At 42.1% G+C, this 21,881-nt stretch overlaps 1 protein-coding gene across 1 annotated transcript in view; it reads left to right on the forward strand.

Moving 5' to 3' along the window:
• Positions 1 to 21,881, forward strand: part of Snx4 (sorting nexin 4) — a 66,351-nt gene that overhangs the window by 12,959 nt on the left and 31,511 nt on the right. The window contains exons 2-6 of the mRNA XM_034515536.2: positions 10,579 to 10,700; positions 12,939 to 13,074; positions 14,154 to 14,303; positions 15,996 to 16,043; positions 19,618 to 19,673. Of these exons, the coding sequence (XP_034371427.1) occupies positions 10,579 to 10,700; positions 12,939 to 13,074; positions 14,154 to 14,303; positions 15,996 to 16,043; positions 19,618 to 19,673 (512 nt within the window). The remainder of the gene's footprint in view (positions 1 to 10,578; positions 10,701 to 12,938; positions 13,075 to 14,153; positions 14,304 to 15,995; positions 16,044 to 19,617; positions 19,674 to 21,881) is intronic.

Raw genomic sequence — 21,881 nt, forward strand, 5'->3', positions numbered from 1 at the left:
TTATGCTTGTAGTTCAAAGCCATCCTGGACTTCACGAGTTTCAAGCCAGCTTAGAACAAACGACTTTGTCTCAGAAAAGTTTTTGCATTTTGAAACCTCAAATTTATAATTTGTACTTGTGTCATTGTGGCCAAGTACCTGACAGAAACAACTTGAGGATTGGTCATGGCTTCCTGGTATACCTGACTGCTTGGCTCCATTCTGCCTGGAGGCAGAATTTCGTAGTGGCTAGAGCATGTGAAGGAGACTGTCCACTTCATAAGGGCAGGGAAGAGCCTGAGGAGCCACTTCAAAGACAGTGCCCCAGTGACCTAATTCCTCCATACAGGTTGTTCCTCCTAAGGTTTTAACAGATTCCCAGAGTTATTCTACCAGCAGCGGACTTGAGTAGTCAATACAATGGGGGTGGAGGATGGGGGGTGAGGGGGCATAACATTGCATGTTCAAGCCATAGTGTAAGCAGACTGTGAAGAGCTTTTTTCCAGACACTATTTGAGATCAGCTTGCCAGCACGCTGTTGCTTCATCTCTGGCCCAAGAGCATTTCAGGACGAGCAAGGACAATGTTATGTGTAGCCACAGTACTGACAGCAAAGTCAGGGGAGTGACACTGCTAAGTGTACACTGTCATTGTCAGCAATGTGCCAGGTGTGTCAGGAGTGCTCTTCAGAACAGGTCCAGTGCAGCTTTGCGTATCCATTAGTGTTGTCCCTTTGTTTCTTCTAGTCTGAAAAAAATCACTTAGTTTTTACTTTTGCAGTCTTAAAGTTTGTAAATGGTAGAGAATGTTTGTAGAATCTCCCTCAGTTTGTGTCTGTCTTCTCTGTATGGTTATTAAATTGCTGATTGGATGTGCTTTAGCAAACATGGCTAGATGCTCCTCGGCGTGTTCCGTGTTCATAGTCATCTGGATGCGTTTCTCTTTAGCTTTGCATATGATCTTAGAGAGAGCAGGAGGGAGGGCGAGTGCACACATGTGAGCACTGACATAGCCAAGCTTGCCTTATACTGTTGACTCTTCTCAGCTTCCCTAGCTGGGATCACAGGTGTGTATCCTCTCCCTCCCCCCAGCTGTCTGCCCCAGTGCCCACATAGTTATTTTACCTTTTCCTGTGTGTACTTTGATGGAGACATTTATCTTGTTCCTTATTTAACTTTATGTAATTTACTTGGCAGTATAGCTTCGTGGAACTTTTTTCCTTTTTTAAAATCATCATTTTGGGGTATAATTTGTAGGCAAGTGCGATGACTTAGCTGGTAAAAGTGCTTGCTGCAGTGTCTGATGGCCTGAGTTTGATCCTTCTCTGTCTCCTTGGCTACCTGGTGACTTCTCACCTTGTCCCTTGAGACTGGTGAACTCTCCCAGTAAACTGCTTTTTATACTTTTAATCAGGCTTGAACTGGCTTATTATGTTGGCGGAGAATTATATTACAATTCAGTGATTTTTTTTTTTTAAGTTAATTAGCAGAGTTGTACAACCATTTTCTTTTTCTCTTTTTACAATTTTTTTTTAAATATTAATCAAAGGCTTTATAAGTTTGGTAATGCTCAATATCAATCAGAAGTGTAAGTATAACCATTTTCATAACCTGGTTTTAAGAACACCTCCGTCATCCCAAGTTCCCTCCTCCCCCCTAGCGTTTGAGCATCCCCCTTCCTGCCCTCATCATAAATAGCGTCAGTCACTGCTGTTGTTTGAGTCTGGCTTCTTAACGTTTAAGAAATAAGGCAGCAGAGGAAAAAGAAAAAATAAAGACTTGGCTCTCTTAGATAGTCAGCTTGTGCACTTTAATCGGGGTAAACAAGGGCTATACAGACCTTGGAGAGTGGAAGGGGTTTTCAGGTGAATGTACATCATCAGTTGAGGCTTAAGGTACTGGGAATGCCTCATTTAGAGGGATTCCAGGTGCTGCCGAGCAGGTTCTTATGGGGAGAAAGGAAATCGAACCTGTAATTTCACCAAGGACTTTGTGACATTCCTCAAATAGAGGATGCGGGACTCCTCAGGTAAGGTCAGGTGGAAAAGAGGAAGCCCCCTTCCCCCGGAAAAGGGAGCCCTTCATTTTGCACCAAGCTCCGGGAGCTATCAGTCATGGTAGACTACGACCTTACAGGAGGGTTCACAACAGAGCCTGGCACCTCCAAACCCGGGGATAGGAGAACCTGCCATGCAGGGTCTAAGAATAAGTTTTGTAGTCCAGAGTGGGATGGGAGTGGGGGTAAAGTCAGACCCTGAAATTGCTTTTGGAGGAAATTACTTTTCCAAATCTTGGGTGATAAGTCAGACTGATTTTGTGACCTCTGGGCTCCAGGTATATGGTGGTTATTGGCTTTCTGGAAGTCTATGAGAGCTGGAGATTTTTTGATGCCTTGGGCCTGTTTGATGGCCCTTTTTTGGAGGGGAAGGGGGTCTTTTTTATTACATACTTAGAATATTTTTGAGGTTGACCCTTGTTACAGTGTACATTCCTTTTTCTTACTGAATAAATACTTGAATTTTGGCAATTTCATATTTTGTTTATTCATTATTTGATGGACATTGTTTGTTCTGGATTTTAGCTGTTAAGAATTTTGTCTAGATAAGTGTTCCCTTGAGCAGATATATAGGAATGTAATTATCAATCATGTGGCAACTTTATACTTAACTGTTTGTAAGCAGACCTAGAAATTTATGATAGTCCTAAAGAATGCATCCATAGAATTATTCTGGAGCTACCCACGTTTAACTTTGTAAGATACTGGTACTGTTTTCTTTTTAACATTTTCACTAGCAATTGTGTGATGGTTCCTTGTTGTCCTAGTTATTTTTCTATTGCTGTGATGATACACCATGACCAAGGCAATTGTGCTGGCTAGTTTTATGTCATTTTGACACAAACTAGACTCACCAGAGAGGAGGAGCCTCGACTGAGAAAACGCCTCCATAGTACCTGGCTATAGACAAGCATGTAGGACTCTTTCTTTCTTTTTTATTTTGTTAAGACAGTGTTTCTCTGTGTAGCTCTGTCTTATAATTCAATCTGTACACTAGGCTGGCCTCGAACTCAGAGATCCACCGCCTTTGCCTCCTGAGTGCTGTCATTGTAGGGCATTTTCTTAATCAGTGATCGATGCGGTTGTGGTTGAGGCCATCCCTGGGCTATAAGAAAGAAGGCTGAGCAAACCATGAGGAGCAAGCCAATAACCAGAACTCCTCCATGCCCTCTGCATCAGCTCCTGACTCTAGGTCTTTGCCCTGTGTGAGTTCTTGTCCTGGCTTCCTTCAGGGATGGACTATGGATTTGGAAGTGTAAGCCAAAGAAACCCTTTTCTTCCAACAGACTTTGGTCCATGGTGTTTCATCACAGCTATGGTGACCTTAACTAAGACAGCAGCTTACAGAAGAAAGTTTATTGAGGCCTACTGTTTCAGAGGGTGAACCCATGAGCGTCAGGAGCAAGAAGGCCACACCCAGTCCTTTCTTTTCAGTTCTATCAACTGGGACCAAGCACATATGAGACTATAGGGGCCATTTTCATTCAGACCATCCACCATTCTTCTAATCCTCATCAACACATGGCATTGTCTAGATTTGTCATTATACCTACACTGTTGGTTGCAATGTGGGTTTTTTTTTCTTTTTCTTTTTTAAATTTAGCTTGCCACATAGCCCAGGCTACCATTTTTTATTTGTGTGTGTGCTAGACTGGACTCAAAACTCATGGTCTTCGTGCCTCTGACTCTGGGTGCTAGGAGTACATCCATGTGCCACAATATCAATATCATGATTTTAATTGCTTGTTATTCAATCCTAAGTGCACTTGTATGCTCTAGATATGACTTAGTTATGATTTGACTCAGTTCCAAGAGATGCTTTCATTTCTTTATCTTAGTGGTGTCTTGTGAAGAATAGACTCTTTTAATCTCATTCTTTCCCTCTCTGTATTATATGGGGTTTGGTTTTGGTTGGTTGGGTTTCCTTCTTTTTGTTTGTTTAGGGTCTCACTATGCAGCCTTGGCTGACTCAGACTTACTGTGTAGATTAAGCTGGCCTCAAATTCAAGAGATCCATCTGCCTCTGTCTCTGCCTCTGCCTCTGCCTCCTGAGTGCTGGCATTAAAGGTGTGGGCCGTCACACTTGGTCCTTAATTGTGTTTTTGAGTTTGTATTTAAGAAGTCTCTTCTTACCCAAGAACAAAGGTTTCATTCTATGTTTTCTGGAAATTTCAGTTTTGGCTTTTTAGATATATGTGTATGAACCATTTTAACTTTCTGTCTGTTTATAGTGTAAGGAAAAGCTGTACCCACTACCTCCTTCCCCCCTCACTGGCCACCCTGTTGATACTTTGTCCTTTACTTACTGATTTACCCTGGTGCATTTGCTAAAGTCAACTGACTGGTTTTAGACAAGGGTCTGAGGTACATATTTTATATACCAAAGCAGACCTGGTCTCCAGGTTCTCCAGCATCCCTTAGTTCCTACCTGGTATGCCCTGCCCCAAAATTTGAAATTCCCAGCCCAAGGGAATTGGCCCCTCTTGGGGCCACCTTTCCCCAGAGGCTCTTCTCTACATAATCCAGACAGCTTGCTCATTCTCTCTCTCTCTCTCTCTCTTCCTCCCTCCTGCTCCCTTCCCCAAGGCTACTTCCCTGGCCTCTGTCCTTGGGGCCAGTGAACTCGCCAACCTAAGAGCAGCTTTCCAATAGATCTGCCCTTAATTTAATCTAATCTGGCTTTCATATAATTTAATCTGGCTTTAATATAATCTAATCTGCCCTTAATATAATCTAATCTGGTTTGAATTGGTTCATTTCACTGGTGGTGGTGGAGAAATAACCTATCACTGACCTTGGATATAAGATTTATTTCTGTCTGTGTGTCTGTCCTTACTCCAGTTCTATACTGTCTGGATTACTCTAGCTTCTTCGGGAACTGCATAGAATAGAACTCTGTTTCAAAGTAGTTTTTATTATTCTGAGTCTTCTGCGTTTTATATGAGTTTAGGAACAGTTAGTTCATCAGCTTCTTCAGAATATTTTGCTTTAGAAGGAACAACTTAGATTTCCTGCTATCATCTGCGGTTTACTGAGGTGCTAAAGTAAATCTGCTTTTTACTTTTTTTTTTTTTTTTTTTTGCAGGGGCTTTATTTCTTTATGTTGTGTTTTATAAAAAGATAGAGAAGCTAGGAATATGTTTGGTGGAGGTGAGTGAGTTAAGGTGTGTGGAAAGAGGGTGCCTCAGCGGGCCCATGCTGAGGCATCCCTTCCCCCTGAGGTACCAGCCACACGACAGTATAATATAGAATAGAGTTTATTCGGGGCCTGGGGAAGGGAACTGAGAGAAAGGCGGGGGTGTGGGGCAGTAGAGGCCTGCCATGAGCATGTGGAGAGAGGGGGGAGCAGGAGCAAGAGGAGAGAGCAAGAGCAGCAGAACAAGAGAGAGAGGAGGGGGCAAGCAGCCCCTTTTATAGTGAGTCATGCACACATGGCCATTGCCTGGTAGCTGTGGGGCGGAGCCCAGACAAAATGCTAACACTTTATGTTACTTGAATCTTGTCAGAGTGTTTTTTTTCTTATGCTGAATTGTTTAAATTTTCTAATAATCCTTTCTGTTTGAAGCCTTTGAGGTTTTTATCAATTAATGGGGGGAAAAGTTTTAAACTGAACCGATGATTTAGCTTCTGTCTTTTCCAAGCACTTACACACTTACATGGGTGTTTTACCTGCATTTATGTCTGCACCATGTATGTGCCTAGAAGAGAATGCTGCATCTCCTGGAACTGGAGTTATAGGTGGTTGTGAGCTACCATATGGGAGCTGGGAATTGAATCTAGTCTTTTGGAAGAATAACCAGTATTCTTAGACACTGAACCATCTCTCCAGCCACTCCAGCCACTCTTGATTTTTTTTTTTTGATAATAATCTTTTATTATTTTTATCCTTTACTTTCTTCGAGACAGAGTCTCACTGTATTATCTCTGGATGGTCTGAAACTTGATGTGTGGATCAGGCTAGCTAGACATCCACCTGCCTCTGCCTTCTGAGTGCTGAGATTAAAAGTGTGCACCAGCACTGACCAACGGCTTTATTATTCTTGAATTTAGTACTTTTTAAAAATTTCGTGTTTATTCTAACTGGATAGTATGACAGACTAAAATCATGATTAATGCATTATCTTTTGGGCTGAGAAGGTAATTTGCTTTATCAGTGTGTGCTTTCAAATTTCAAAGAGTTTTCACTGGAGCAGATGGTGTTAAATCAAAACGTTTGACTATAGGACAACAGCTGTATGGGTATCTCAGCCAGTGTGGCTTTCATCATCCTGCCGTTTACTGGCTTTTCTTAGGTAATTTCTTGAGCTTTCTTTTGGCTGAAGGGCTTCTTTCTAGCTCTTATTTTCTCTTGTGTATATAAATATACATCACTTTGCATTTTTCCTGGGCGTGCTTCCTAAGTATATACTGTCATGCATAACTTTAATTTTCTGTGTACTGTGGCTCTCACTTTTACTGTAGCATTCTGTGTGTGTTCATGTGTGTATGGACTTCTGTAGGTTCTAGATTCTGGCATTGGGTATCTTCCTGAATCATTTTCTACCTTGTTTTGGGGGGCCAATGTTTCTAACTCACCTGGAGCTAGCTGATTGAACTAGGCTGGCTAGCTAGCAAACCATGGAGATCCTCCTGCCTCCTCCTCAGTGCTAGAATTTAAAGATTGCAGCACTTTGCTTGGCTTTTCTTCTGAGTACTGGGGATCCAAACCTAGGTTCTTATGCATCAATAGCAAGCAAGCACTTTACTGAGTCATCACCACAACCTGTGTAGCTTTTTTCCTATAATATTTCTTTTGATTATTGGAACTTCATATCATGAACCCCAATTACACTCACTTCTCAGTCCTCCCAGGTTCGCCCCCACCCTTGTGACCCCCCCAAACAGAAAGAAGAAAAAAAGTCTAATTTGTGTTGTCCTTGTACTCACTGGAGTATTGGTGTGGGTTTCTCTACTTTATTGTGTTCTTATCTCGACCACCCTTCCAGCCCTTATTCCACCCTGACTCCTAACACTCCAACACTAGGTAGGTGAGAAAGGTTAGAGGGAAAGGGGGGCATAGCCTCTATAGGCTACTTCCTGCTGATTAGGGTTGTTGCATTCCTTGGGGCAAGCCCATTCTTTGTTGTCAGAATATTCAGCAGTCCAGCAAACCAGCAATGGCAAATGCAACAGCAGGAGAAACCAGCAACCAGGGGGAGGGGCCAGCAGCAAGAGGAGCAACAGCTGCCACAGGCCCTCTCAGGGCTCTCAATGTGTACCCTCTGGAGAGTCCCCAGAATTAAACTATCTGCAGCTGGCGAAAATAGCAACATTCTAGAGCAGGAGACAATCGTAGATAATGGCTGTGGACTGTCTCAATCCAGTTAGTAAAATGGTAAGCTATTGTTGAGAACCGCACTAGTCCCACGTTCGGGTGGCCAAAAAATATTCTAAGTATGTAATAAAAAAGACCCCTTCCCTTCTCCTCTTCCTCCTCCTCTTCCTCCTCCTTCTCCTTTTCTTCCTTCTCCTCTTCTTCCTCCCTCTCCTCTTCCTCTTCCTCCTCCTCCTCTTCCTCCTCCTCTTCTTCCTCCTTTTCCTCCTCCTCCTCTTCCTTACCTTCCTTCTCCTTTTCCTCCTCCTCCTCCTCCTCCTTCTCCTTTTCTTCCTTCTCCTCTTCTTCCTCCCTCTCCTCTTCCTCTTCCTCCTCCTCCTCTTCCTCCTCTTCTTCCTCCTTTTCCTCCTCCTCCTCTTCCTTACCTTCCTTCTCCTTTTCCTCCTCCTCCTCCTTCTCCTTTTCTTCCTTCTCCTCTTCTTCCTCCCTCTCCTCTTCCTCTTCCTCCTCCTCCTCTTCCTCCTCCTCTTCTTCCTCCTTTTCCTCCTCCTCCTCTTCCTTACCTTCCTTCTCCTTTTCCTCTTCCTCTTCCTCCTCCTCCTCTTCCTCATCTTCCTTCTCCTTTTCTTCCTCTTCCTCCTCCTCTTCCTCCTTTCTTCCTCTTTCTCTTCCTCCTCCTCTTCCTCTTCCTTCTCCTCTTCCTCTTCCTCCTCCTCTATCCTCTTTCCTCCCTCTCTCTCCCTGCCCTCTTCTCAAAGACCTCCTATCCCACCTTTCCCCTCCACTGCCCAATCACAGGCTCTAGTCTTTATTGACCAGTTAAAATGGGAAGAAGGTTCACCTGAGTGGGTGATTGACTACATGTCAGGGGCAGCCCCTCTTGAGGAAGCAGAGTTAACATCAGAATACAAACAGCATTAGGACAACCTGCAATAGTGGACAGACTGAAGCAGCCACACATCCTTCACCTGGGATTAAAACAAAAACATATTCATATAACATAATTGGGTTTTTTTAGAAACCAAAACTCTCACTACACTGGAGCCTGGTCAAACTCCCCATGGCCAACCCCTTAAAGAAAATTTCCCACCCACCTCCCTACCAGAAGCCATCAACCTGTGTAGCTTTTTAAAATCTTCTGAGGGCTGGAAAGATGTCTCAGTGGTTAAGAATACTCTTGCAAAGGACCTGGGTTAGGTTCCCAGCACCAACATTGAGTGGTTTACAACAATGTGTAGCTCCATTTATAGGGTATCTGATGCCCTCTTCTGGCCCCTGCAGGCATCAGACCTATACATGGTGTACATACATGTAGGCATTTACATATACATGTAAAATAACTGTACCAATATTGCTGTTATTCTCACTCCCTTACAGACTGTCCCTAATGATTATCTGAGCAGGTTTTAAAATTCAAACCCATCCCTACACTTGAGCAAGGAAGAAAAGGCTTAAAGCACAGACGTTCCACTAAATTCTACCTTTTCTGCCTTGTTTGTGTATATTCAAGCTCTTTCCTTAGTGGTGTGCGACCATGCGTGCGCGGTCAGCCACCACTTTTGTTTTTGCTTTGTTTTTTATATAGACGTGCAGTTCTTCTAGTAGAAATAAAGGAAACTGCTCTTTTGTTTTCAATCTCTTTTGATGTATGAATTTTAAGGTTAACAAATGCAAAAAAATAATGAGTTTCATTATGGCAGGTATTTTTTTATATGTGTATCCTTATATTTTTTCCTAATATACCCTTCCCTGCTGCCTTTCCACAAAGGAGTCTGCTTTTTTTTTTTTTTTTTTTTTTTTAAGAGGGTTGTGCACACATGTGTATGTGGGTTGGATGATGAACTCTGATATGGAATGTAAGCAAAATATACCTCTCCCCTTTCAACATGTTTCGTGTTGAGGTTTTCATTGCAGTAAAGGTAACCTCACTAAGATAGGATGGAACCTAGGACCCTGTGCTTGTTAGACAAGGGTTCCGTCCTGAGCTAAATTCCAAACCACTGCAAATACTTTTGTGGACAGAATCTATGCATGTATTGTGTTGATGGGTTAGCAGACACTTGTTACTTGATAATCATCTGCTAGATAGTCTTCCCAGAATTCTCTGTTTATAATATAACCTAAAAAAATTGTTTTTACAGTGATGAGACTTGAACCCAGAGCCTCATACATGCTAAGCAGGAATCTACCTCTTAGCTGCACCCCATCTAGAGACACTTTCTTATATGTTCCTGTATAGATTTATTCTTGGTTGCTTACACATTAAATGTATGATACCTATTAAAATACCCCTCAAGAAGCTGGTGTGCTGCAGTGCGCTGATAAAGAGATACTGCCATTTGCTGTTGTCACTTAGTAAGCCAGAGCAACTCAAGTAATGGATCTGTGTGTTTGTGGTACATGGGTGTGAGGGTTAGAGGGTAACCTTGGTCTCACAGTTCTCTGTTGCATAGCCCAGGCTAGTTGGCCCATGAGCTTCTGGGAATTCTCCTCTCACTGCCTCCCATTGTGCTATGGAAGGGACATTGGAGTTACAGGTGTATGCTGCCTCATCCAGCTCTCACATGGGACCTGGGATCCAAACCCAGGTCCTCATGCTTGCATGGCAAGCACTTTGCCCACTGAGCTGTCGTCCCAGCCCACAAACCACCTTGAAATATTTGATGATAAATTATTCTCCAATGGTGAAATGAGCCAGTTCAGGCCAAATTAAAGTATATAAAGACAGGTTTATTGAGAATCTGCTCTTGGGGTAGGTACATTGGACCCAGGGAATGAGGCTAGGGATGTTGTCAAGGGAGACATGAGTGGTGGGGGAAAGACAAGGAACATAACCATACAGAGAGAGAGGAGAGACCAAAATGTCTAGATTAGAAAGGGAAGAGCTTCTGGGGAAAGTTCAGGGGAGAGGGCAGAATATGCCAGCCATGCCTCATAACAGGTAGAGGCTAAGGGATGCAGGGGTAACCTGGAGGTCAGATCTGCTTTGCTATGTAAAATATGTGCCTCAGCTGTTTGTCCAACAACATTTGCTGAATACCAACATTTACCAGTACTGGGTAGTATTAGTATGGCTATGAATTTTTCAATACCATTTCCACTATCATGTATTAACTGCACAAAATTATGGGGTTTTGTTATACTGTCATTTGATCACATTCACCCCCTATTATTCTCATCTATCAGTACCATCTTAAAGGGCTTTTATTGTTCCATTTATTTTTGTCCAGACGATGGGAAATAATTTTTGGTTGAAGAAAATAGAAATCAGTGTTTCAGAAGCAGAGAAGAGAACTGGAAGAAATGCCGTGAACATGCAAGAAACGTACACTGCTTACCTCATCGAGACGCGGTGGGTTGCAAGGCTGGGCTTGATTGCATGGAAAGGCATAACAGTTCACTGGAGTGAGGGTGAATGACTGTAGTGTCCATCAGAGGTTGGGGTGTGCACTCTTGTGATAGGACATGTTTCAAGACAGAAGTATGGAAAGTGGTCTTTTAGAGCATGTGGGGATGCATCAGTGTCTTGGGAAACAGTATACCAGTATTAAAGCCTTCTCATTTGGAAGACAAGCCCGACGATCACATTTGCTTGTAAGTTAGGATAAAATTAAATATTTCATGTTAAAGTTGGAAATTTAAAATTGTGTTTTATATTTCATATTGTATTGTCTTTTTAGTAATATGTAATTAATAGGCTTAATGATAAGCTTAATATCTGTTTTATTTATTGTTGGTTTTTTTTGTTGTTGTTTATTTATTATTTTTTGAGGCAGGGTCTCTATGTTATATAGACCAGCCTGGCCTGGAACTCACAGAGATCCACCTCCTGTATCTGCATGTGTGCCATCATGTCCAGCAGTGTGTGTGTGTGTGTGTGTATGTGTGTGTGTGTGTGTGTGTATGTGTGTGTGTGTGTGCGCGCGCGCGCGCACATATTTATTGCTTACGTGTAGGCTAGTGGTACACACACTTAGTGTAATACTAGCACTAAGAGCAGGAGGACTAGGAGTTTAAGGCCATCCTGGGCTATATAGTAAAACCCTGTGTCTAAACAGTAATAGTGAGAACAAGTAATAATTGCTAAGACCAACAGTGTAGGGCTTAGACAGATGGGTTAATGGTGAGAGCACACACTGCTCTTGCAGAGGGCCTAGAGCTCACTTATCAGCACCTGCACTGGGCATCTCACAATTGCCTGTAACTCCAGCTCCCAGGAACCCAGTACCTTGGTCTCTGAGGACACCTGCACTCACATGGCATACACACAAGGATACACATAATTAATATTAAAATAAATCTTCTCAAAAGAGACATTGGTAGCTGAGTGAGGTGTCACATGCCATTTATCCCAGCACTCGGGAGGCAGAGGCGGGTGGATCTCTGTGGGTTTGAGGCCAGCCTGGTCTACACTGAGTTCCAGGGCATCCAGGTCTGGACAGTAGTATAAATCTAGTTACTCAGGGGCTAAGGCAGGAAAATTAACATCTTTTCTTTTTCTCACTAACCTAAGGTCTTATTTACTACCTGCCCATATAGAAGGGTCATTTAAATGTAGGCATTTGAGGCCAGTTAGGCCAGCATGCTAGAACCCATCTAAAAACTGAAGAAACCAGATGAGCAGCTATTGTGCTGAGCCTGACATAATTAGAAACACTTTTCAAACGACTGTTCCAAGACTGATTTTGCTTCTCTGTCACTTTGTCCTAATGAACAAATGCACACTGTGGTTGTATGTACATGTCTTAGGGGGCAAATAAGTTATTGTCAAGTGAATAATTGGGAAAAAAAGAAGGTCTTGATAGTGCTTCAAATGTTTCTGCAGCTGGGCATGGTGGCACACTCTTTTTATCTTTGCACTTAGGCTGAGGCAGGTGGATCTCTTGAGTTTCAGGCCAGCAAGAAGTACATAGTGAGACCCCACCTTAAACAACAAACAAAATCCTGCATTTTTGAGGGTAGCAGAAATCTTTAGTGCCTTAATATAACCTTTATACTCTTTTATTCTAATTTTCTCTCAACTGTAGCTTAGACTTTCATGTAGATAAAACATGAGGTGTCTGCTGGCTCTTTAAAAGAAAAAAAAGAGATACAAGTTGTGAGTTTTCTTCCTCGTGTCCTTTCGGAGCAGACTAAGTTTGCCCTCGTGGATTCTCTTGATCTCCTAATACTCAATCAGATCTGTCTGATTTATTCATATCCTGAACTGAGGTTTTGTGGTGTCTTGGTCTCTGCCATGAAGTTATTCCCTCTTTGTGGTAGTAATTATGTTACAAATGTCTTATGTAATGAATGTTGTGAAGTCAATATTATACTTTGGCTTTTAGAATGCTTCTAATATAACTCTTTCTCAAAAGTTCAGTTAGGTTTTCTATAACAGAAGGAAAGCCAGGGTGGGAGCTTTCGACTTGAATGGATCTGGCACAGCTGCATCCTCATCTGTAAAAGGGGACAGGGAATCCCTGTTTACCTGGGTTGTAAGACCAAGCAAGAAAACATGGAAAGTTCTTCATTGTGTGGCTGGTTTTGAACGAGGGGGTGTTGTGCGTTCTGTTTTCTAAGTAATAGAAATGCTTTTGTTCTGTTTCAGGTCAGTTGAACATGCTGATGGTCAGAGTGTCCTCACAGACTCGCTGTGGAGGCGGTACAGTGAGTTCGAGTTGTTGAGAAACTACCTTTTAGTGAACTACCCACATGTGGTTGTGCCACCTCTCCCAGAAAAGCGGGTAAGACAGACAGCAGTAGGAGCTGAGAAGTCTGCAATGAACCATTCATTTCTTTGTTTTCTTTCCTTTTTGTTTTTGGCTTTTCAAGACAGGGTTTGTCTGTGTAGCCCTGGCTGTTCTGGAACTCTCTCTGTAGACCAGGCCTCAAACTCAGAAATCCGCCTGCCTCTACCTCCTATATATATTTCTCCTAAATACATAGATATAGTTTGCTCAATCTGTATAATGTTGTTTGTATGTATATGATTTCAAGGCTGACCATTTGGTACTGGATAACCAATTGGGTTCTTCCATGGGAAAGACTCTTTCTCCCATTTTTAGCATTTATTAGTTGCCCACAGTTTTTGTCTAGGGTTGACGCCCCATAAGGTTTTCCTCTTCCATGCTAGCCTGTGTCTTAGTGTTGTCCTTTTGTGGGTCTTGTTTAGGCAGTCAGGTTCATAGGTATAGATTCCCTGTCAATCCTGAGAGATGCAGTCTCCCAGCAGACCTCCATTTCTGGCTCAGATGTTCCCTGAACCTTAGGCACCATGGGCTCATTTGTCCTCTGCATTTTGATCACTTGTGATTTTCTTTAATGGTCTCCTGTTGTAAAGAGAAGTTTCTTTTATGGTGTGTGGACTAGTTTTATATCAACTTGACACAAGCTAGTGTAATTTGAGAGAAGGGAACCTCAATTGAGCAAATGCTTCTAGACGATTGAGCTGTAAGCAAGCCTGTGGGACATTTTCTTAATTAGTGACTGATGTGGGTTTGAGAAGGGAGGGCCCAACCCGTTGTGGGTGGAGCCATCCCTGGGCTGGGTTCTATAAGAAAACAGGCTGAGCAAGCCATGAGGAGCAAGCCAGTAAGCAGCACCCTCCTTGGCCTCTGCATCAGCTCCTGTCTCAGGTTCCTGTCCTGTTTGAGTTCCTGTTCTGACTTTCTTTGATATGGAAGTATAAGCCAAGTAAACCCTTTGCTCCCAAGTTGATTTGGTCTTGATGTTTCATCACACGGAACGTTAATGATGCTAAGACGGGGTAAAGCTCCATGTACCTGAGCCTGAGCCTCTTCTAATGGTTGCTTTGTTTACCTAGGCAGAGTTCGTGTGGCATAAACTCTCTGCTGATAACATGGATCCGGACTTTGTGGAGAGACGGCGGATAGGCTTAGAAAACTTCCTCTTGAGGGTCGCTTCACATCCTGTCCTTTGTAGAGACAAAATCTTCTATTTGTTTTTAACACAGGTATTTTTTCTTTTAATTAGTCTTAAAAGTATTCATTAGAGTTAGGCTTTTAACAATGACAAAATGCTACTCGAAACTTTTGAGTTAGCTTTGATGGGCAGTTATTGTGTGGTTTACTCTGAAATTTAAGTTATTGGATTATGTCATTAATCTATGTATTGTTAGTGTGCGTGTGTTCTCTTGAGTGTGATATGGGGACGGGCACACCACCTGTCATGGCACACATGTGTCGGTCAGAGGACAATTTTGTAGAGCTGGTCTCCTCTTTTACCTTTACTTGGGTTCTTGGATTTCAGTTTACACTGCCAGTCTTGCCCGGCAGATGCATTACCTAGATACTGAGCCGTATCACCAGCCCATAGCTAAGCTTGTAAAAAAAATTACTTACTTAGTTTTGTGTGTGTATGTGGGGGGGGGGGCGACAGAAAGCGGCTATCATCTTTGTGGCCATCATGAGCCATATACCCTGATAAGAGATTTGATTACAATAGCCTACAACAGCTGAGCACACTCTGATAACATCTTGCTTTAGATACCCAGGATCTTCCCTTTGGGTGTGTGAGACTTAAAGCTGTGATTTGGAGCCAAGACTTAAGGGACTTAGAGATCAGATTTAGAGACAAGGCCTAAGGGCGTGACTTAAAGGTGTGACTTAGAGGCGTGGCTTAGAAGTGAGACCTATAAAAGGCAAGAGGCAGACAGAAAAGTACAACTTAGAGTACAACTTGGAACTAGGAATTAGGTTAGAGAATACAACACAGTACAACTTGGAGCAGGTTATTAGGCATTAGGTAGAAGACACTTGGAAGAACTAGGTAGTAGGCATTAGGCACTTAGCACTTGGAACTTGGAGGCACTAGGGACTAGGAACTCAAGACTTGGGACTTGGACTAGGAAGAGAGACTGAAGAATAAACGGGATTGAATCACACTCTGTCTCGTCTCCACTCTTCACATCCGTCCTTACTCTCTCTCTTGCTGAACCCCGACCTGCAGACTGGAGCAGCTTGGGGCAGTGCGAGCTCTAACAACTTAGCCCCCAAGGCTTCTGGCAGTTTGGGTTCCAACATTGACAGAGCGGTCTGAGACATTTTGGCCCCCAAACGTGGGGTAGTGCAGTTCTCAACATTTCTGGCCCCCAAGTGTGGGGCAGCTTGGGCTGCAACATGTGTGTGTGTGTGTGTGTGTGTGTGTGTGTGTGTGTGTGTGACTGCCTGAGTATATATATGTGCACAACATGTGTGCAGGTCAGAAGCAGGGTTGGATCCCTGGGAACTAGAGTTAGGTACACTAACCCACAGTGTGGGCATTGGGAACTAAACCTGGGTCTTCTGCTAAAAAGAGTATGTGCTCCTAACCACTGAGCCATCTCTCCAGCCCCATCATAGCTAGATTTTTATACTTACAAATGCTAAGTAAGCCTTTATGTTTGTTACAATTACCTAAGTGAAAACTTAAAATTAATCTTTAGTGTTAAGAGGCCAAGTGTCTAAAATCTCGGACATGTGCTTTTTCAGATGTTTGGAGACTGCATTGTGTGTTTAGTTTTGAAGTAAAGAGAATGTTTTCAACCTCTCCCATATCATTTGAATTAAGAACAGAATGGTAGATACTGAGTTTATTTAATGTGGGATGTTATGTATTGCTTGTTTGGTTTTGCAGTAATGGTCTCTAAAACTGCTTTGCCTTTTAGGAAAGTAACTGGAAGGAGACTGTGAATGAAACTGGATTTCAGCTGAAGGTAAGGCTATTCATGTGGGCTAACTCTCCACGTCCCTTACCGTTCCCAGCATGGCAGCATGCACTTACTGGAGATGACAATCGAATGATGGGTGTCAGCTTTGCATCTAATATCATTGGCAGGGTTTCAAAGAAACACCCAGGTCACTTTTGATTTGTGTAGTTTAGTGCTGTTTGAGCTGTAATTGGCAGTTTCTTAATTCTTCCAGAAGATACTTGAAGTTAGTAATATAAATGAGTCTGTAGATTTTTCCTACAGTATACTAGCAATGTCTACATTTTCATTTCCTTAAATTCTGTCTGAGCACTTCACATGTTCTCTGACTCCCACATCTACTTACCTGTGAGACAAGATACTTAGGAAACCCATGCTTGGCTTTTCCACCTTTGTCGTGCTTCTGGAGCCTGAGATGTGGTACCCAGTTTGAAGTGAGGTAGGAGTCACTGTTAGTGATGCCGCCTCATAATCGTTAACAGTGGTTGGAAATGAGACTGTTGCCTGAGGATCGAGAAGCTCAGTAGTAAAGACGTGGAGCTTTCCAGACCTTCCTGAGGGACAGCTAGCACAGGCTATCACCACTGAAAGAGATTTCTCTGGTGTGTTAACCAAGTGAGTGGGTAGACAAACATAACACAAATTTTTAAAATATTGAATATTCCTAAATTGAAATTTTAAAATATTCTCAAGTACTAAATGTTTCAAATTTAAAACATTTTAGTGGTATCATTCAATTTTAGGTTTGGAAGTATTTTGTATTTTACATTTTTACATGAAGGGATACTCAACTGTCAAAGTTTGAATGACTGTGATCATTTTTTTTTTTTTTTTTTTTTTTTTTTTTTTTTAAATTTTTTTTATGTATAAGTACACTGTAGCTGTCTTCAGACACACCAGAAGAGGGCATCGGATCTCATTACAGATGGTTGTGAGCCACCATGTGGTTGCTGGGAATTGAACTCAGGACCTCTGGAAGAGCAGTCAGTACTCTTAACCACTGAGCCATCTCTCCAGCCCGACTGTGATCATTGTTAATGGGACAGCAGGGTTCATTTTTCTAGAATTACTTTAAGGTGAGTTAGCCAGGCATAGTGGCTAGCAATACAAAACACATTTTTTTTTTCTCAAAAAGGAATAAGAAAGTATCCTGAGGCAAATGTTAGCAAGCATGGCCTGGAAGCACAGAAGCAGGCTGTGTAGAATGATGCGCTGCGCTGTGGAGGGTGCACAGAAGTAGGCTGTCTAGAATGATGCGCTGTGCTGTGGAGGGTGCATGCATTTTATAGTCACAGAACAGAAGATGGTCATCGTTAGTGCCTTTTGTAAAATGTTGGTGGGACAGCAGGTAGACAGGTTACAGAAAAGCCAGGAAAGTGTTCCTGTAGGTTTCAGATGCTTTTTTATGACATTCTTAGTCTTTGGGTTGGTGGAAGTTACTGGTCTGTTAAGAACATATTCCAGCTGGTCGGTGGTGGTGCACACCTTGAATCCCATTACTTGGGAAGCACAGACAGGCAGATGTCTGGGAGTTTGAGCCCAGCCTGGAATACAGAATGAGTTTCAGGATACTCAGAGAAATCTTTGTCTGGGGGAGGGAGGGAGAGAAAATTGTAGGATCAAAAGTGAGATTTCAAGGTGGACATGGTGGTGCATACCTTTAATCCCAGCACTCAGGAGGCAGAAGCAGGCAGGTCTGAGTCGAGGACAACTTGTGCTATACAGAGAAACCCTGCCTCAAAATAAACAGACAAATGTGAGATTTTGGGGGGACTGAAGACATGGTCCCTTAGTTAAGAGCACTGTCTGTTCTCTCAGAGGACCCAGGTTCAAGTGTCAGTACCCAAGTGGTAGTTCAGAAACATCTTTCTGTAACTAGTCCCAGGAGATCCAGCACCTTCCTCTGGCCTCCACAGTCACCAAGCATGTACATGGTACACGAACATGTTAGACATGCATGTAGGCAAAACGCCCCTACACATGAATAAATAAGCTTACTTATTGTTTTAAAGTAAGATTGGAGAGGTTAGAGAGATAGCTTAGCGATTAAAAGCACTTGGTTCTTTTCCTGGCTCCCATGAGGTTGCTCGCAAACCGTCTGTAACTCCAGTTCTAGACTTCTTTTGGCCTCTGGGCACCAGGCACACGTGGTACACATACACACACACACACACACACACACACACACACACACACACACACACAGAGAGAGAGAGAGAGAGAGAGGCAAAGCACTTGTACACATCAGATAAAAGGAGTAAATCTGTATGCATCTCAGTATTCATAGCTGGGCAGACTCTTGGGCCCTGGTGTTGCAGGAGCGACATTTATCACATTGTTTTGTTTTGTGTTTTCTTAGGGAATGGGAGGGGTCCTGTGGCTTTGGTTTGCTCCATTGTATTAATTGAGAGCATTTGTCATTGTAGGTTGGAAATTGTAATAATGTAAAGTCTTCATGGGGGTAGACATTTTTTTTTAAAAAACCAAGCTACATTTTGAAATTGATTTATAATTGAACTACCTTTTTGATGAACACTGTGCCTCAGGCAAAAAGGTTATTTAGTTTTCTTCTCTTCCCTCCCTCCTTCCTTCTTTTCCTTCCTTTCTTTTCTGTTTGTGGAGACAGGATTTCACTATGTAGCTCTGTTCTGGAACTCACTGTCTTGACAAGGCTGATTTCCACACAAACAGAGGTCTACCTGTCTCTGCCTTCCAAGTGCTAAGACTATAGGCATGTGCCACCATTCCTGGCTCAATTTTTTGTAATAATTTAGGATTTAAATATGTTAAGTATACATCTCATGAAATGAAATCTTTATTCAATGTTTATCTCTCTGTCTCTTCTTAGAGAACATATCTAGAAATAAGATGTGCTGTCTGTCTTCTAGGGTGGGCAGGCGCATCGCCTCACCTCACACCTGCAGCCCTATCGCTAGGGACCTAGACCTGGGAGGGCCAGGAGTGCAAGCAGCTGGGCTACGTGAGCCCCTGGCTCAAAAGCCCAAACCAAACACAGAAGGGATGGCTTCAACGTGGTGAGCTAGCTGTGAGCAGTGTGATGCCGTCTAGCTTGCTTTATTTAGCAGAGCAGTACTTTATTTTAGGTATTTTCATTTTTTTTTTTTTCTGAGACATTGGTGATGATAAAAAAAACTGAAGGCCTGTTGGTTTGGAGTCCACCTGAGGACTAGGTTCAGAGTGCACAGGCTCATTCTTCGTGAGGCAGCAGGGCCACGGCTGACCTAGGCCTTTCCTGCACAGCTTTAGAGAAGAGTCAGACTAGTCCTGGGACTCGGCACATGCAGAGCTGATGTCATCACTGGTACACTGGTGTTTGCAGGTGTACTTTGGAATCCCTGAAGGCCGTCATTCAGAGAAGAATATTCATTCTCACTTATAAACATGCTTGTGTAGTTTTCTCAGAAAGAATTACTAAGCTATTCTTCAGTATGTGTAATGTGTTTACAAGTGATATTTTAAAAAAGTACTTGAGTACTTTAATTCTGAAGGAAAAGTAAAAATGTTTGAATTTTATACCCTGAAATGTAACTGTATTAAGTCAACAAATTATTTTTTCCAGGCAGACTCCAGGTTAAAAGCGCTCAATGCAACATTCAGAGTGAGAAACCCAGACAAGTAAGGCTTGGCTTCAGTAACATTTGCAGGGCTGTTTTGAATGATGCCTGTCAATCTGTTAATTTTTCTGTCTGAATGTATGCACTTAATTTGCTAAATATTTTAAATAATTCACATTTACTGAAACCTTTTTAAAGTCTAAAACCAATTTTGAAATTTTGTAATTGGGTGTAAGATTGTGTCTGAAGTTTTAGAAAATAAGACCATTGCTTTTTCTCTTAGAAAGATTCATTAAGTGCTGAAGATATCAGAAAAATGAGAGAAGTAATTTCTTGTAGTTTTTCTTGTGTGACTGCCTGTCAAATGTGTACAGTTTAAGAAAATTGTTATTTTCTATATAATAACAGTTTAGTTTGCATGCTAAAAAACTGAGGATAAATCCAGACGCGTAAAGGGCCCCAATGTGCTGTGTTATGGAAGTCTTTGACTGCACAATCATCTGTCCAGTGCTCTTAAGAGCACTGCTGCCCTGGATGCTGGCTGTTAGCAGATAGGATTCCTCAGGACAAGACAGATGCTAGAGATTTGGTTTGCTCACTTTCTGAATCCAGTGTGTGGGCCAGGCTCTTTATTGCACGCTCCTTTGCAAGAAGCATGCTTTTATAGAGATGGTTTGTAGCTTCATGTCCTAAGGCTTAGGAGATGGTTAGACTTCTCTAGTGAGTCCTTCAGCACTGATTTCTCTGTAGAGTAAATTCTTATCAAATGAAGCCTAAGTTTGCATGTTTTAATAATGTGTCATGTCTGATTATAACTTACAAACTGAAATTATTAACAATAATGCCCCTGTTTTACTGTGGGGATGAAACCCAGGGCCTCTTGCTTGCTAGGCAGACCCTCTGCTATCAAGTTAAATCTGTAGCCCTTCTTAATTTTTAACATAAATTTTGAATATAAAATATAGTGAATATTCTAGGGTCTTGGAAATTAGGAATTGGTAATGATAATCATTGAACTTTTGTTTCTGTTTTTTTCTTTATTATTTTTAATTGTGTGTGTGTGTGTGCGCGCGCGCGCCCGTGCTGGGGTCAGCAAGCATATTAATCTCCATTTTGATGTGTTGATGTAGGATCTCATGTGGCCTAGACTCGTGTCCCTCTTGTCTATGCCTTCTGTATGCTGGGATTACTAGTATGTATCACTACGCCTCACACATTTTGTTTTGTTGTTGTCTGTTTATTGCATTCTTTTTTAGAGAACAATTAGGTTTACAGCAACACCAAGCATCAGGTGCAGGACCTCCCCTCCCCTCCCCACGTTTTCTTCCAGGCTCCCCCCCCCCCCCATGTTTCCTCCCAGGCTCTCATTCTCCACCTCTCACAGCAGCACACTGCACAGACAGTGAATGAGTGTGTCGACTGCTGTAGGGCCTCAGAAGAGATGTAACTAATTCATGTCCTAGAATCCGCTCCCTCCAGCTCAAGGGACTTTTTATTTTTACAGTTATCATAGGTAGCCTTTCAAGTTGGCATCTTTCATTCAGTTCCCATTGAGGTTTTTATAAATGTTATAATGACATGCATGTTTCTAGTAGGTGTTTTGTAGGTTAGAACTAAAATTGTAAGTTAATATAAAAGAAACAAGCTAGGTTTATGACATTGGTGGCTATATATTAATTAGAGGATCTATTATTTTTATTGATACATTAATATTAATGTTTTGTTAACTAGCTCTTTTTAATCAAACATTTATCAGTATAATGAAAAAGACCTTGTCAATTGAATTTCTTCTTCTTTTTTGGTGTGGCTTTACAGGGTTATTTGTATTACTGAGTTTTATTTATCCATATTGTTTGTAGGGTTTTAGAATTTTAAATGGGATATGGCCAGTAATATTATCAGAGTATAAAATAAAATCAGTGTGTAGTCATAACTGTTTGGACTTTCTATAATGCACTAGTTTCCCAATAATGATAAGGAGACATTTTATCAGTTGTGAAAGCTTGGCTTTAGCTTAGGCTTTTATAACCTAATGAACCCCTTTATTCTAATCTACGTTGTGCCACGGAGCTCTTTAGTTACCTCCTCTTATTCAGCTTCTGGCAGGCAAATCTTCTGCCTCAGATTCCTTCCCGGAGCTCCTAACTCTTTCCTGGAATCCCACCTTTCCTCCCTGACCTGCTCTAGGCTGTTCAGCTCTTTATTAACCCAGTCAGAGGTGATAGAGAAGAATGTTTACAAAACAGAGACAGGTGATGCTCACCAGTCC

The sequence above is a fragment of the Arvicanthis niloticus genome, chromosome 12 (genome assembly GCF_011762505.2).
Source record: "Arvicanthis niloticus isolate mArvNil1 chromosome 12, mArvNil1.pat.X, whole genome shotgun sequence".
NCBI classification, from domain to species: Eukaryota; Metazoa; Chordata; class Mammalia; order Rodentia; family Muridae; genus Arvicanthis; species Arvicanthis niloticus.